This window comes from Lithobates pipiens, unplaced genomic scaffold, assembly GCF_037356315.1.
Source record: "Lithobates pipiens isolate NorthernLeopardFrog02 unplaced genomic scaffold, aLitPip1_a1.2 Scaffold_16, whole genome shotgun sequence".
Classification (NCBI taxonomy): Eukaryota; Metazoa; Chordata; class Amphibia; order Anura; family Ranidae; genus Lithobates; species Lithobates pipiens.
Genome location: NW_027507748.1, coordinates 429,363,972 through 429,381,702, shown reverse-complemented (window position 1 = coordinate 429,381,702; position 17,731 = coordinate 429,363,972). Strand labels below are relative to the sequence as shown.

Genomic DNA, 17,731 nt, shown 5'->3' with positions numbered 1-17,731 from the left:
AGGGGCATATAGTACGGTGTGCTTTTTTGGGTCAAGGAAGTGAGCCAAATGAATTAAGAAGGTCTGTGTGCTTGATTAAAAAAATAGTTTATAGACATATACATGGTCTACTGGTCACATGTGTTGAATTCCTCCGAGATCCATGCCTCATTCATTTTTAGAAATGTGAGGTAGTTAACACTGTCGTGAGCTAGGCGAGTACGCTTATCGGTCACAATCCCCCCTGCTGCGCTGAACGTCCTTTCGGACAGGACACTGGATGAGGGGCAAGCCAACAGTTCGATTGCAAATTGGGCAAGCTCTGGCCAGAGGTCAAGCCTGCCCACCCAGTAGTCTAGGGGTTCATCACTCCTCAGAGCGTCCACATCGGCCGTTAACCCAATGTAGTCGGACACCTGACGGTCTAGGCGTTCCCTGATGCTGGATCCGGATGACACCTGTCGATGGGTCGGCTGAAAGAATGACCTCATATCCGAAGTCACCAACACATCTTCAAACCGGCCTCTTCTTGCAGGCGCTGTTGGATTGGTACCCGCAAATCCTTCTCTGGGAGTGGGAATTGCTCCTCTGCCAGCGCACGCAAAAGCAGAATGCAGCATTTCTCGAAGCAAGGCCTGGAAGTGCTGCATTCTGACAGCCCTCTGCGACGGCGGTAACATTTCCGCCATTTTGTGTTTGTACCGGGGGTCTAAGTACGTTGCCACCCAGTACTGGTCCTTGACCCTCATGCTTTTTATACGGGGGTCCCTATTAAAACACTGGAGCATAAAGGCCCCCATTTGCACTAAAGTGGAAGCGGTGTGGTGGCCTGGCTCCTGCTCATCATCCAGGATAATGTCGTCCTCTTCATTCTCCTCTCCCCATCCTCGCACAACAGGGATCCCAGAAAGGTTTAAAGCATGCTCTTCTTGCTCCTGCTCATCCGCCCCGGCACCATCCTCCTCTGACTCCTCATCAGACTCCTGTTGTTGACTTGTCTCAGATAGAGTAGCCCCCCCTGGGAATTCATCCAGCATTGCGACTTCCTCATCTTCCCGCTCCTGCTCCTCCACAGCCTGATCAATGACACGACGCAATGCACGCTCCAGAAAGAAGGCATAAGGTACCATGTCACTGATGGCGCCATGGCTGCGACTGACCAGTTTGGTGATCTCCTCAAATGGCCGCAGAAGTCTGCATGTGTCGCGCATGAGCAGCCACTGGCGCGGTGAAAAAAAACCCAGCTCCCCAGAACCGTTTCTTTCGCAGAGTTCATACAGGTAGACGTTAACTGCACGTTTCTGCTGGAGCAGCCTATCAAGCATATAGAAGGTTGAGTTCCATCGCGTCGGGCAATCGCAAATAAGACGTCTGACCGGCAGATGGTGTCGCCGCTGAATGTCAGCAAGGCGAGCCATGGCCGTGTAAGATCTTCTGAAATGGGCCGAGATTTTCCTTGCCTGCCGCAAGATGTCCTGGACCCCAGGGTATTTGACAAGGAATCGCTGCACGACCAAGTTTAAGACGTGTGCCATGCACGGCACGTGCGTGATTTTGCCCTGTTTCAATGCGCTAAGCAGATTGGCACCGTTGTCACACACCACTTTACCAACTGTCAAATTGAGCGGTGTTAGCCACTCATCTGCCTGTGAACGCAAAGCTGAAAGGAGTGCCGGGCCAGTGTGGCTCTTTGCTTCCAGGCACAACAGACGCAGCACGGCATGGCAACGTCTCACCTGGCATGTGGAATAGGTTCTGGGGAGCTTGGGCGGTGCAGTGGAAGAGACGCTAGCAGCGGAAAAGGAGGAGGCAGCTGAGGAGGAGAGGGAGGAGGATGGAGTAGGAGGAGGAGAAGAAGAGTCAGGCCTGCATGCAATCCGTGGCGGTAAAACCAAATCTACACGGGTGCCACGGGTTACATGCTTGACGGCCGTCAGAAGGTTCACCCAGTGGGCAGTAAAACTGATATACCTTCCCTGCCCGTGTTTGCTAGACCACGTGTCTGTGGTCAGATGTATCTTGGCACCGACACTGTGTGCCAGAGATACATTCACTTGCCGCTGAACATGGCCATATAGCTCTGGGATGCCCTTCTCTGAGAAATACTTCCTTCCTGGGACCTTCCATTGTGGTGTTCCAATGGCCACAAATTTGCGAAAGGCCTCCGAGTCCACCAGTTTATATGGCAGTAGTTGGCGGGCTATGAGTTCTGACAAGCCAGCCGCCAACCGTTGGGCAAGAGGGTTATCCGGCGTCATCATTTTTTTACGCTCAAACATTAGGCCCACGGAAGCCTGCCTTTTTGCAGAAAAATGTGAGCTTGGCGTGATGGAAGGTGGAGTGGAGGACAATTGTGAGGAGAGAGGAGAAGGAGAAGTAGAAGACGAGGCTGGACGGTGAGAGCCTGCAGTGTGGCTTTGTGTGTTCCGTTGCTCCCACTGGGCTCGGTGATGGCTGCTCATGTGCCTTCTTAAGGCGGTCGTCCCTAGGTGAGTATTGGGCTTACCGCGACTAACGCGTTGACTGCAAAGATTGCAGATGGCAACGCTATTGTCAGCAGCGGACACGTTAAAAAAAGCCCACACTGCGGAGCCATGTGCCGGTGTCCTGGGAGCGCCAGATGTGACCGTACATGGTCGATGACTCGCTCCTGATACATTTGCAGTCTGCTTTGTCCCTGCTGTGCAATGTAAGTCATTGCTGCTTCTCCTCCCTATCTGCTGGTCCATATCTCCCTCTGAACTCCCCTCCTCTTCCTCTCTTGTGGGCACCCACGTGACATCACTAGACACGTCATCATCAACGTCACCTTCCCCACCGCTATAAGTAGAGATCTCGGAGTAGGCAGCAACACCGGGGACCAACCTCCTCCTTGGGCTGATCTGGGTACTGTCGTCAGACTGCTGAGTAGCGCTTGTTGCTACCTCCTCTTCCTGATCCAATACCAAGAGTGGCTGCGCATCAGAAATGTCCTCTTGATATGGATCGGAAAATAATTCCAGTGACTCAAGCGGAAGGTATGTGGTGGTGGTGGTGGTGGTCGTGTTGTTGGTGGTAGTGTCTTTGGGGGTGCACATAGCAGAGAGTGAAGAAGAGGGTGCAGATCGAGAGGATGAGGAGGGTGCAGAAGAGTAAGGCTGAGCGAGCCACTCAACCAAGTCTGGTGCATCCTTTAAAGTAATTGAACGCACCTTCTGCAACTTCCCACTTTGGCTCAAGCCTGTTGCTCCTGCCCTACCCCTACCACCCCTGCGGAAGGGCCTGCCTCTTCCTCTGCCTGTCATTTTTTAAATGACCCTGTGACAAAACTCTTAGTCCCTATACCGATGAAGGACTGCTGCAGTATAGGGCAGCAGTCAGCAGTGGTGCACGTCAACCCTATCTATTGTGGACCGATAGCGGTCCTTACAGAACAGCAGACTGTACCGCACTCAAGCCTATGTACCGTAGCACCCTATACCAAGTTACCAGTCCTTATAAGAACTTTTGTGGACCAAGCAGGTTGTGTATTAGTGTTTAGCAGACTGTACGTCAGTCCCTATACCGCTGAAGGACTGCTGCAGTATAGGGCAGCGGTCAGCAGTGGTGCACGTCAACCCTATCTATTGTGGACCTATAGCGGTCCTTACAGAACAGCAGACTGTACCGCACTCAAGCCTATGTACCGTAGCACCCTATACCAAGTTACCAGTCCTTATAAGAACTTTTGTGGACCAAGCAGGTTGTGTATTAGTGTTTAGCAGACTGTACGTCAGTCCCTATACCGCTGAAGGACTGCTGCAGTATAGGGCAGCGGTCAGCAGTGGTGCACGTCAACCCTATCTATTGTGGACCGATAGCGGTCCTTACAGAACAGCAGACTGTACCGCACTCAAGCCTATGTACCGTAGCACCCTATACCAAGTTACCAGTCCTTATAAGAACTTTTGTGGACCAAGCAGGTTGTGTATTAGTGTTTAGCAGACTGTACGTCAGTCCCTATACCGCTGAAGGACTGCTGCAGTATAGGGCAGCGGTCAGCAGTGGTGCACGTCAACCCTATCTATTGTGGACCGATAGCGGTCCTTACAGAACAGCAGACTGTACCGCACTCAAGCCTATGTACCGTAGCACCCTATACCAAGTTACCAGTCCTTATAAGAACTTTTGTGGAACAAGCAGGTTGTGTGTTAGTGATTAGCAGACTGTACGTCAGTCCCTATACCGCTGAAGGACTGCTGCAGTATAGGGCAGCGGTCAGCAGTGGTGCACGTCAACCCTATCTATTGTGGACCGATAGCGGTCCTTACAGAACAGCAGACTGTACCGCACTCAAGCCTATGTACCGTAGCACCCTATACCAAGTTACCAGTCCTTATAAGAACTTTTGTGGAACAAGTGAGTTGTGAATGTTTAGCAGACTGCAGCAGAAGGGCAGCAGTCAAGTATAATATCCTTTCTATATTTGGAAGAAAGAATATTATACATGTACAAGCCTATTACTGTACCACTGATACCAGTCCTGAAAAGAACCTTTGTGGAACTAATAATAACAGCAAGTCTTTAAAATTACCCTCACTGCCTGACAACACTGCTTCCTTCCTGTCCCTATACAAATTGGCAAAAAAAGAGAACGATTAGTGGTTACTGGAACAGCTCTTTTGTGGACCTTGATAGTAACAGCTAATGATGATGATGATGATGATGATGATGAAAGACTAATCTGGCTGTCCCTGTAGCATACACCGTCCTTTCCCTTTCTCTAAACTAACAAAAGACACTCAGGCTGCTGCAAGAATCAGCAGCACAGCAAACCTATCAACACCTAACACCTATACCAGTCCTGAAAAGAACTTTTGTGTACCAAATAGCTAGTGGTTTATCTCTCCCTACTCCACACAGGAACCTGTCCCTATCGTAACAGAAGAAAGAATGTAAAATGGCCACCGGATCGGGTGTATTTATAGGTTAGGGGGAATGTCCAAGTGTCCATGTGCTGTCATGTCTCAATTGGCTGTCCTGTATCACATGATAAACGTGTCACCAAAGGTTAAAGTTCTTGTATACATTAAACACGTAAGTCCGCCGCGGCGAACGACGGAAAAAGGCGTTCGAACGTGCGGACCGCGAATGTCGGAAATTCGCCGCGAAACGACCGCCGGGCGAAACGTTCGTCCATCACTACCCATGAATTTAATAACTAGTTGAACCTCCTTTGGCAGCAATAACTTCAACCAAATGTTTCCTGTAGTTGCAGATCAGACATGCACAATGGTCAGGAGTAATTCTTTACCATTGCTCTTTACAGAACGGTTTCAGTTCAGCAATATTCTTGGGATGTCTGGTGTGAATTGCTTTCTTGAGGTCATGCCACAGCATCTCAATCGAGTTGAGGTCAGGACTCTGACTGGGCCACTCCAGAAGGCATATTTTCTTCTGTTTAAGCAATTCGGTTGTTGATTTACTTCTATGCTTTGGGTGGTTGTCCTGTTGCAACACCCATCTTCTGTTGAGCTTCAGCTGGTGGACAGATGGCCTCAAGTTCTCCTGCAAAATGTCTTTAATTCATTTTTCCTTTCACGATAGCAATCCATTCAGGCCCGGATGCAGCAAAGCATCCCCAAACCATGATGCGCCCACCACCATACTTCACAGTTGGGATGAGGTTTTGATGTTGTGTGCTGTGCCTCTTTCTCCACACATAGTGTTGTGTTTCTTCCAAACAACTCAACTTTTCTTCTGTCCACAGAAAATTTTGCCAGTACTGCTGTGGAACATTCAGGCTCTCTTGTGCAAACCGTAAACGTGCAGCAATGTTTTTTTGGACAGCAGTGGCTTCCTCTGTGGTATCCTCCCATGAAATCTATTCTTGTTTAGTGTTTTACATATCGTAGATTTGCGAACAGTGATGTTGGCATATGCCAGAGACTTTTGTAAGATTTTAGCTGGCACTCTAGGATTATTCTTCACCTCATTGAGGTGAAGAAGTCATCTTTACAGGATGCCCACTCCTGGGGAGAGTAGCAGCAGTGCTGAACTTTCCATTTATAGACAATTTGTCTTACTGTGGACTGATGAACAGCAAGGATGTGGATACTTTTGTAACCCTTTCCAGCTTTATGCAAGTCAACAATTGTTAATCGTAGGTCTTCTGAGAGCTCTTTTGTGCGAGGCATTATTCACATCAGGCAATGCTTCTTGTGAAAAGCAAACCCAGAACTGGTGTGCATTTTTTATAGGGCAGGGCAGCTGTAACCAATACCTCCAATCTCATCTCATTGATTGGACTCCAGTAGGCTGACACCTCACTCCAATTAGCTCTTGGAGATCTCATTAGTCTAGGGGTTCACATACATTTTCCACCTGCACTGTGAATGATTACATGGTCTGTTCAATAAAAACATGGTAACATTTAATTCTTTGTGTGTTATTAGTTTAAGCAGCCTGTGATTGTCTATTGTTGTGACTTAGATGAAGGTCAGATCACATTTATGACCAATTTGTGCAGAAATCCTTATTCCAAAAGGGTTCACGTACTTTTTTTTGCAACTGTACATACACACACACACACATATATATATATATGCAGTATATATTGTATATATATTCTTATTTTTTCTCAGAGAAAACGTGAATGTACTCCTCCATTCTGAGTCACTTGTCGTCTCTACTCCCGAATCCACCTCTGAACACTGTCCCATGGTCTCCTCCATATCCACCTCCCCTTTTAGACAATTTAGAATGCGTTTTTCAAAGGTTCAAAAATCGACTAAAACCACAGCAACCAATTACTTTTTTCTCCAGGATTTCACTCCCATCTCAAAAGTTTAAACCTACACCTGAAAACCTCAAATTGTACGGGAAGCAACATTTTTTCCCCCTTTGATAGGGTGGTGTGGGGTTAAGCATGTCTGTGTCCTCACTAGAAAGATTTGAGTCTTGTACAAATTAGTGCGATATCTGATGCAATTTGAGTTGCACAGAATTGCATGACAGTGGAAATCACATTGTTTCATATGATGCCCGTTCATAACAATGCTAGTGATTTTTGTAAAAGGGTCCTGTGCTACTTTGTGCAAGTAGTAACAAGCCTGGAATCTGGAAATTACTGTAGGTATCTGCCTACACTCTTCCCAGCAACATAAAAGCCACTTTGCCTGTCTGCAATCCACATTTGCCTCGCTGCAACCATCGGTAACTCAACTTCTGCCTTGCTAAGACTTTGAAACTACTATTTATACTTGTCTTTTTGGAAGTTACACTTCTTTTTATTATGGTGCCTTGGCCAAGATCAAACACCCCGCCATCATCCTTGGTGACTAACATTCCAATCAATGTTAACATCTCAGCATCTTCTCAGCCTAACAGTGGACACAAACCACCACTCACTGCAATGGCAACACCCTCGACCCTGTATTCGCCCACCTCTGCACTACCTGCAATCTTTCTAACACCCCCTTTCCTCTCTCTCCGATCACAACTTTATCCATTTCACACTCTCCACGTCTCCTACCTCCCATGCCGCCAACCTGCAAATTGTTACCTGCAGGAACCTTTGCTACCTCAACCCTTCGCTTCTTCAATCAGCTACTGATACTGCCTTTATGATAAAATTGCACCCGTCCTGCCCAGACCTGACAACTTCCATCTAAAACATACGATCATCCTCCCTGGACACACTCGCTCTACTTTCAATAAGTGGAACCAGGCCTCATCTGCTACAACCCTGGCTAACAGATGACACTAGAAGTCTCAAGAGACACAGTCGTGCTCCTGAGCGATGACATAAAACAATCCCTGCAAGATTTCACCCTCTACAAATCTGCCCTTCTCAAATACAACCTACTGCCTCCACACTGCTAAACAAACCTACTACACCACTATGGTCAAAACGCTCTCATCCAAACTTTGTCAACTCTTCTCCTACCCTTAATTCCTTACTTCACCCCCTACTGCCTCCACCTACCAATTTGCTTACTGCCCAGGAGATTGGCAAGCATTTCAAAAACAAAAGCGACATCACAAGCAATACTTTTCTCCTTCAACCCTTAGCTTAAAACTCCTTTCCATGGCCCACCTCACCACCTGTCCCCTGGACCCTCAATTACTGGGACCACCTTCCTGATCTTCTAAACTAACATCTTCAACCTCCCCCTTTCCCCCGCCACATTTCCCTCCATGCTCAAATATACACTGTTTACACGCATACTGAAAAAACCCTCACTGGACCCCACCTGTTTGAATAATTCAAGACCCATCTCCCTGCGCCCGTTTGCTGCCAAGCTTCTTGAATGCCTTGTCCATAACCATATGAGCTCCTACCTCACTGGCAACCTTCTCGATCCCCTACAGTCCGGCTTCCTCCCAAAACGTTCCACTAAAACTGCCCTATTAACCACTTTCAGACCGGACCAATTTGCTGGTCAAAGACCAGACCACTTTTTGCGATTCGGCACTGCGTCGCTTTAACTGACAATTGCGCGGTCGTGCGACGTGGCTCCCAAACAAAATTGACGTCCTTTTTTTCCCACAAATAGAGCTTTCTTTTGGTGGTATTTGATCACCCCTGCAGTTTTTATTTTTTGCGCTATAAACAAAAATAGAGCGACAATTTTGAAAAAAATGCATTATTTTTTACTTTTTGTTATAATAAATATCCCCCAAAAATATATAAAAAAACATTTTTTTTCCCTCAATTTAGGCCGATACGTATTCTTCTACATATTTTTGGTAAAAAAAAAAATCGCAATAAGCGATTATTGATTGGTTTGCGCAAAAGTTATAGCGTTTACAAAATAGGAATAGTTTTATAGCATTTTTATTAATAATTTTTTATTATTTTTTTTTTTACTAGTAATGGCGGCGATCTGCGATTTTTATTGTGACTGCGACATTGTCGGGGACCCATCTGACATTTTTGACACATTTTTGGGACCATTGTCATTTATACAGTAATCACTGCTATATAAATGCAGTGATTCCTGTGTAAATGACACTGGCAGTGAAAGGGTTAACCAGTGGGTGGCAGTGTAGGGGTTAAGTGTTCCTAGGGGTGTGTTACTAACTGTGGGGGGGTTGGGCTTTCATTTAGTGTACACTGATCTCTGCTCCAATCACATGGAGCAGAGATTAGCGTCACTAGTTGCTAGGCAGAATGGAAAAATGTTGTTTACACAGCATTTCCTCCATTTGGCCGCTCCGTGAGACGATCGCGGGGATGCCCGCGGCGATCGAGTCCGCGGGTCCCGCGACCGGACTCACGGGGGTCCCGACCAGCGTGGGAGCGCGCCGACGGCGGCGCGCTCCCGATGGCAGTGCGGCATCGAATATTGGACGTACCTGTACGCCAATATGCCTGCCCGTGCCATTCTGTCGACGTATATCGTCGTGCGCTGGTCGGGAAGTGGTTAAAACTCACCAATGATGGCCAGTACTCTATAGTCATACTCGTGGACCTTTCTGCTGCCTTCGACACAGTTGACCACCCACTCCTCAAACTCCACTCCCTTGGCATCTGTGACTCTGCTCTTTCCTGGTTCTCCTATCTCAGTGCACTTTCAGTGCCACATTGACCAACATCTCCTCAACTCCTCCTCTTTCTGGTGGGGTACCTCAAGACTCTGTCCTTGGGCTCCTCATATTCGCTCTCTTTACCTCTTTCCTTGAGCAGTTGATAACCTCCCATGGCTTTCCATACCACCTCTATTCTGACAGCCAGATCTAGCTCTTGACTCCTCAGCTCAACACCTCAATCTCCTCACTTATCACAAACTTACTGTGATATATCAGTATGGATATCACACCACTTCCTAAAACTCAATCTTTCCAAAACGGAGCTTGTAATATTGCCTCCTCCCATGACTTTACAATTGAGATTAATGGCACAACCATTGGTCCCTCCACAAGTGCTGTGTGTAATCCTAGACTCTGATCTCTCCTTCAGCCTCCATATCCAATCACCGGATAAATCTTACTGCCTTAACCGCCACAACATTTCTAGAATTCGCCCCTTCCTGACTAATAACACCACAAAATGTATTCACTCCTTAGTCATTTCCCGCCTTGACTACTGCAACTCCCTCCAAACTGGCCTACCTTTACCCAGGCTATCCCCCCTTCAGTCTATTATGAATGCTGCTGCTAGACTAATACACCTTACTAACCGATCCGTGACTGCTGCTCCTCTCTGCCAACCCCTTCACTGGCTTCCACAACCCCACACTGTATAAAATTCAAAATACTAACCACAACATACAAGGCCTGCCACAATATCACCCCCAGCTACTTCTCCAGATCCTCTCCTATCCTCTGGAACTCAATGACCTGGTATGTTCGGTCAACCCCTACCCTGTCTACCTTTAGGCGATCCTTGGAAACTCACTTATTCAGGGAAGCCTACCCCACCCTCCACCCAAGAACTGTATCCTAGTCGCCTCCATCAGATCATCCCCTGCAGCTACTACCTTTGGTACCACCTCCCTTTCCCTTTAGATTGTAAGCTCCATGAGCAGGGCACGCTTATTACTTCTGTATTAATATCATAGTGTCCCCCTTTACATTGTAAAGCACTGTGTAAACTGTTGGTGCTATATACATCCTGTAAAATATTAACAATAAATTTGAGCCCCACAGACCTCAATGGAAACACACACACTCTCTCCTCTCCCCTGAAGCCACCTGCTGGGGGGGGGGATTAAGCGACTGCCAGAGTAACAGGTAAAATATTTCAATGAGGACATTTAAGAGCGATCTTACAGAATCTTTTACTTTCCAGGGGTTTTAATCATTCTGTATGTTATTAAAAAGGAAGAAATTGGCTTTAGATATACCTTAAAATTAGGAGATAAACCTGTTCTAGAACAATATTCTGCAGAATACGGTTTTATTTTACTATTAGACAACGTAATGGTTTCCATGTTATAGGGACGGGGGGCTACAACTCTTATGCCCTGTACACACGGTCGGACATTCCGACGACAAAATCCGTCGCATTTTGGCCCAAACTTGTCTTGCATACACATGGTCACACAAAGTTGTCGGAAAATTCGATTGTTCAGAACGACGTACTAGGGGACTATGAAGAGGGCAGTAGCCAATAGCTTTCATCTCGTAATTTATTCTGAGCATGCGTGGCACGTTGTCTGTCGGAATGGTCTACACGATCGGAATTTAAACAATCGGATTTTGTTGTCGGAAAATTTTAGATCCAGCTCTCAAACTTTTTGCGTCGGAAATTCTGATGGAAAAAGTCCAATGGAGACCACACAGGATCGGATTTTCCGACAACACAATCAGATCGCACATTTTCCATCGGAAAGTCCAACCGGTCTGACTCGTTCACATTAATCTTCTGAAATCAGTTTGACAGAAATTATGTCTATAAAATGGAAGCTAGAAAAAGATTATGTGCTATCTACAGAAATCAAACCAAAATTTAAATTTATATAATGAAAAATTGGAACATATAAACGCATGGTCTGCTTGGATGCTAAGGATAACACATATACCCCAGTAATCTTTCTAGTCCTGCTAAGGCTTTTCCCTTTGATATCAAAGTAACCGAGTAAAGTAAATACTGCCTGTGAAATTGCAGTGACATTGCAATTTTCTTTACCAGCCACAACACTGGGGAAAAAGTGGTGCGACTTCATGCCAGGAATGTCTCAAAAAAAAAAAAAAAAAAAGATCCACTACAGTAGCTAGGGACAGCACTACAGAAACTGTATAGTAAGGGATACCTTATTCAGTGGTACCTGGCTATAACTGATCTATTAGGTGCTCAGGTGGGAAGGGCCCTTTCAAGCAAAAAGACGCTTATAAAAAAGGTTTATGAAATAGGATAAATCGCGATAAAAATCTGAAAAAAAATACCCATAAAACATAAGAACAAAATAGAAAGCCAGCAAACAGACATATGCAACTATAATAAATTAAGAGAACCATCAAAAAAAGAAAAAAGAAAAGAAAAAAGGAACCCAATGATCATGGCGAGTGCAAAGTTATTGAATAGTTACTGTTTTACCTTACTTATTACGCTTTCTTCACATCCCATTGACCCTCTCTCTCAACCAGAAAAACAATTCCTACCCTTTACTGCCCAGTGATTTAATACAAGGGTAAGCAAGATCTTTATTTTCTGCAAGGGAATTTTCTTTTTTCAGTGGTTTCTATGCTTATGGTCACTTACTGTTAAAAGCATGCCATAAAAACACAGCACTAAAAATGTGTTTCATGAAAGCCCATAGAACTGTAATATTAAATATTTTTATATAAGGATTATATGACGACAACTGGTCAGTGTATGTGCTAAAAAACAGAAAGAAAAGAATATTGCACTGTGGAAAAATTTTAGTACTTTCTTTCAATATGCCAATAGGTCTTAAAAGGGGTAGTGAGAAGGTTCCTCCACCTTAATTACACTTATCCAGATGAATTGGAGGTGATTGCAATCCGATAACTATGTTTTCTTCACTGGCTGTTCTTACCTCTTGCAGTGGGGAAGGAGTTGTTAAGCTGCTCCATGACTTCCTCTAGTCCTGTGCTTGTATCATGAGGAGGACTGAGAACATCATCCTCTCCTAAGAGAAATAAACATTTTTTTCAATTAAAAAATAAGACACTTAAACCTTCGAGTACCTAAATGAACATTACAAATATTAAACCGATAGAGATCTTTTAGCTTGATTAAAGAATGAACTGAATTATAATGGGATGCATCAAGACGTGCCTTTGAAGGAGTTTGCCTAATCAGTACTTTAGTATTGCTAAACGTTTTAGCTACCGCTTAGAACAAAGTGTAAACGGGGCTCTTCTAGGGCGGCTTAGCAAGGACAAATCAATGTTTGTTTCACTGACTTTCACTCTTCCGAGATTCATATTTAGTGATTCTCTTGCCCCAGTCACCTACAGCATATTAATCAGTAATGTGTCCTAGACGCAATTCTTCTGGCAAAGTTAAATCTTGGCAATATTTCAGAAGAAGTAACCTTGTCTCAATGTTACACACCAACCATCATGTGAATGTTTTGTGGGTTTATTTTTAGAACCATCATTGACCCTTCCATCATATAATCATGAGCATCTGAGATCATCCAAAAGCCATTTCCACATCAGGTGACTATAAAGAAAGAACAGTACTTCCAGAACAGTGAATGGAGTGCATGAAGCCAAAATTACAACTTTGTGAAGTTTTACAACTAAAGATGCAGTAGATTTTAATCCAAAAGGGTGAACAAAGTCCTGGACTATCATTAATAAAAAAAAGGCCTGCTCACATGGACACATTTACCTTATGTGCAGCACATCTGCACTAATTCATATGCAGTAACTTACCGTGTATAAAATCACCATAGCTTGCTTCATAAAGAAGGTATTTTTAACATTGTATCTCAATGAATTTGATGTCTTGTGGCAAATATGAAAATCTTGCTAACACTCTCAATGACATTAACTACTTCAATATCGGGCACATTTAACCCTTTTCTGCCCAGGCCAATTTTCAGCTTTTAGCACTGTCACACTTTGAATGACAATTGCGCGGTCATGCAACACTGTACCCAAACTAAATTTCTGTCATTTTGTTCAGACTAATAGAGCTTTCTTTTGGTGGTATTTTTTCTAAATAAATGTAAAGAAAAAGAAAATTTTGAAAGTTTTTGTTTCTGTTATAAAATTTTGCAAATATTCTTTGATCATTTTTTTGTTTAATTCGTTTTTATTTAAGAAAAATGTATGATGTAGTACAAGAAATGCAGTATACATTACAGAGTAGGTAAAAGCAAATTGACGAGAATACTTTGTAATAACCTTACATACCACATTAACAAATTCCAAGATCAGTATGTTCAGCTTGGAACCACTTGTCAAATTTAGCGCTAAACTCATCGAACAGAGTGCAAGCCATTATTATCTTTTCTGTGAAAGCCTTGTACAGAAGCATACATCTTTGAGAGGATAGAATGAAAGACAGAAAAGAAAAGATGCAGAAGATTAAAGAAGAAGGGCAAAGATGGGAGAGGTGGGGGAAGCATCTTCTCGGTCCAATCTCCCTTATGGAGTGCCTCAGTCTATCCTCACGTTACCCCATTTGAGACATGATTTCTGCGTATGTGGTAGAGTATTTGAAGGCAAAAAAGCGGGACCATATTTTCTTTGCTAGGTCAAATTTATTTCTGAGGGAAAGAGTCAAATCTTCCATGTAGTAAATATTGTCTACTTTCATTAGCCAATGGTGTAACGTTGGTATGGTCATTTTTTTTCCAAAATAGAGCGTCTTTGCAGGATTAAGGAGGTGTGACGTTATGGATTCCTTATAGGGTCCTACTGGTTTATCTGTACAATGTAGCAAAACAAAGCACAGGTCATTGGGAATATCGTACCCCTGGATCTCTTTGGTCCAGTATAAAATAGTCAGCCAGTATGGGTGTATAAATGGACAGAACCACCAGATGTGAGCATGTGTTGCTCTTTCACCGCATCCTCTCCAGCATAAAGGTGATGCTTGTGGAAAGGTCTTGTGGAGGACTACAGGGGTATAGTGCCGTCTCATCAGCAATTTATAGTTCATCTCCGCCATTTTAGAAGCCCCAGAATATGTCTGATGTACCTGAGAGTAATGGGTGTAATCCCTCTACCGCGGGGGCATGATCTTCCATGTTTCTTCCATATTTCATGAAAATGTTTGCATATTAACATCAAACGTTTGTGAGGAATTTTAGATCTCCCCTTGGAGGTATCAAGGATAGGTTCCAGGGGGGTATTGCAATCTCCAGCTAGAAGAATACAACTGCAGGAGAAGTCCCTGAATTTCTTAAGAGTGGATGTAATAAAATTTGCATGGTCACGCTTGGGAGCATGTGTAGTCACCACATGCATACTACCAAGGTTACCTTTCAAACACAAAAATCGCCCAATTGGGTCACTTAACAGAGTCTAGTGTAAACACAGTTCCCCTACGGAACCCAATGGCACATCAGATAGACTATAAAACCACGTGGGGTAATGTTGGGAGAAAAGTTTTACAGAAGTAGTATGCGTTAGGTGGCTCTCCTGTAGGAAGGTCACATCACCCTGCAGGCGCCCCAGCTCTCTATAAAGATTGTGTCTTTTTCCAGGTGCATGTAGGCCCCTTACATTAAGTGAAAGTAAATTTACCGTAGCCATAGCTATAAAGACCGAAAGGAGGCATCCGTGAACACCAATTTCATAGGGAGTTGAACCTGAGGCAGAGGAAGAAGGGTTAGGATGTGAGGAGTGGGGGGGGGGGGGGGGGGGGGAGGGAGTGGGGAGTGAAAGAGGGAAGAATATGGAGGAAAAAAATAGTTCGCATCTTGTAATGAGAAAGGACTAGACCTCATTGGAGGAGGGTCATGCATAAGTCTGCAGTGCAAAGTCAGGGAGCATAGGAACTACAACATCCCCACAGCCACCACCCATAAAAGGATGGGACCATGAGGCCACACAGCCCCCAAAGTGGAGGCGGGGGGACCCCGGGCATCATAACAAGGGTACCAAGAATTGTATGAGCGGTATTCCCTGCGCCACAGTGTCTGGAGCATTCGCTTAGATATGTATACATAAACAAGAACTGTCAGACATAGGTACAAGACAAAATGACCTATAACGTGACTAATGGTCAGGGTATACTTGTGAACAAAGTTTCATCACTGCCAGGCGATGGGGGGGAATAGTTCCCTAGACTGCAGGCCCAGGGGTCAGCCGGAATGGGGCAAAGATCCAGAAGTGGAGGCTCTGTGTTTATGGTCCACCTCTTGCAATCTGGATTTGGAGTTGCCGGGTAGAGGTGGGATAACATCTTGCCAGCCAGGTAGCTCCGGTGGGGATATATTGATGTCCATACAGCATTTCTCCAAATCCTCTGGGAACCGAAGAACTGCTGTTTTGCCATCTGTTTGCTATCAGGGCCGATGGGAAACCCCATCGGTAGTTAATGGATGCAGCTCGGAGTTTCTCTGTCAGGGGATGCAGGGCCCAGTGTCATTCCAGGGTTTCCCTTGCCAGGTCCGGAGAAAAGGAAAGAGTTGCTCTGTCAAAGTCCAGCGATGTGGCCTCTCTAGCCTTTTTCATGATAAGTTATTTTTCAGTATAATGATGCACTCTGCATATTACATCACGCAGGGTATAGGAGGAGAGGCCGAGGTGCCTTTTTTAGACAGGGGTTTGCCGGATCTCTTTCGCATCCTTTCCAGGTGAGTGACAGTGATGGGGTGTAGACTTTAGTGCTATATATTCGGTATTGACACGACCGCTCTACTGCATACCGAAACCACGCCCCCTCATCATTTATTTAGGACAAAATGTATTCTGCTACATATCTTTGGTGAAAATAACCCAAATCCGTGTATATTATTTAGGTCTGTATACAGTCCACAAACTACAGTAAAAATCTGAAAAATTGATCAATCCTGATGTATTGATAGTGTGTCTCATTTCTTGAGGTCCAAATGGCCCCTTTTTGGACTGTAGACAGTCCAAGGTATTTAGTAAGAGGCATGGAGAGTTTTTTTTAAACTGTCACTTTTTGGAAAATGTAGAAATTAACCACTTAAGGACCACGCCTCTTTTTTGAGATTTGTTGTTTACAAGTTAAAATCAGCTTTTTTCTAGGAAATTACGTTGGAAAAAAAATGTTTGGGCTTCTGACAGCCTAGAGAATGAAATGGTGGTCATTACAATACTTTGTCACACCGTATTTGTGCAGCAGTCTTACAGTCGCAATTTTTTGGGAAACAATACATATTTTGGATTAAAAAAAATAAGACAACAGTGAAGTAAGCCTGATTTTTTTTCTATAGTGTGAAAGATAATGTTACGCTGAGTAAATTGATGCCCAATATGTCCTGCTTTAAAATTGCACACGCTCGTGGAATGGGGACAAATTTGACCCTTAAAAATCTCCATAGGTGACGATTAAAAATTACAGGTTACCAGTTTTGAGTTTGCTTCTGCATGCGAACTTGGCAGAACAGGACACTTAAATTTTTCTTTATTTTATTTTTACATGTCAGGACCTCTTACATGTCAGGACCTCTTTAATATGAGATCTGGGGTCAAAAAGACATCAGATCTCACATTTACACTTAAATGCAATAAAAAATAAATACCCTTTAAGACCATTGGGCAGAAGTGACGTTTGATGTTGTTTCCATCATCCAATATTATGGAGCTGAGTGGGGGCCATCTTTCCCTCACTCGTTTCCATGCTACTGAAAGCATCGGATAGTCACCACTGCTACCGGCAGGTCTGGTAAGCAACAAAGACTGGAGCGCGACGGCGGGGGGGGGGCACCTCTCCTGTTGCAGATAAAAGCGATCTCCTGGCGAAGCAGACACAGAGACCACTTTTATCCTAAAGAGGACTGCCCGCCGTTGCAAAAAAAAAAAGGGGGGTTATGGCAGCTATCTGCCATAACCCCGGTATTCTACATCAAAGTACTGAAGTACACCTACAGCAGTTTGCGGTAAGCGGTTCAAAGATTTTTTTTTTCTTTGTATATACTTTTACCAGTGCAGTACAGCGTCATTATATAATGGGTGTGGTAGTGCTCAAGCATTTTACTGAATAAAATGGATTCAGTTTGTTTTGTTGTTTGCTGTGATTGGCCACAGCTGATCACACGGCACAGATGGGCCCCGTCTGTACCATGTGATCACTGTGACCAATCACAACTAGCAAAACAATTGTATACAATGGGTGGCTTCAAAGGATGCTACCCAAGTTTACAACTGTCATGTGACCTGTTGTGATTGGTTA

General features: G+C 44.5%; 1 protein-coding gene across 8 annotated transcripts in view; it reads right to left on the bottom strand.

Moving 5' to 3' along the window:
* Nucleotides 1-17,731, bottom strand: part of DMD (dystrophin) — a 3,436,004-nt gene that overhangs the window by 23,378 nt on the left and 3,394,895 nt on the right. For all 8 annotated transcript variants that reach the window (XM_077482558.1, XM_077482560.1, XM_077482557.1 and 5 more), the window contains one exon: nt 12,444-12,536. In XM_077482558.1, the coding sequence (XP_077338684.1) occupies nt 12,444-12,536 (93 nt within the window). The remainder of the gene's footprint in view (nt 1-12,443; nt 12,537-17,731) is intronic.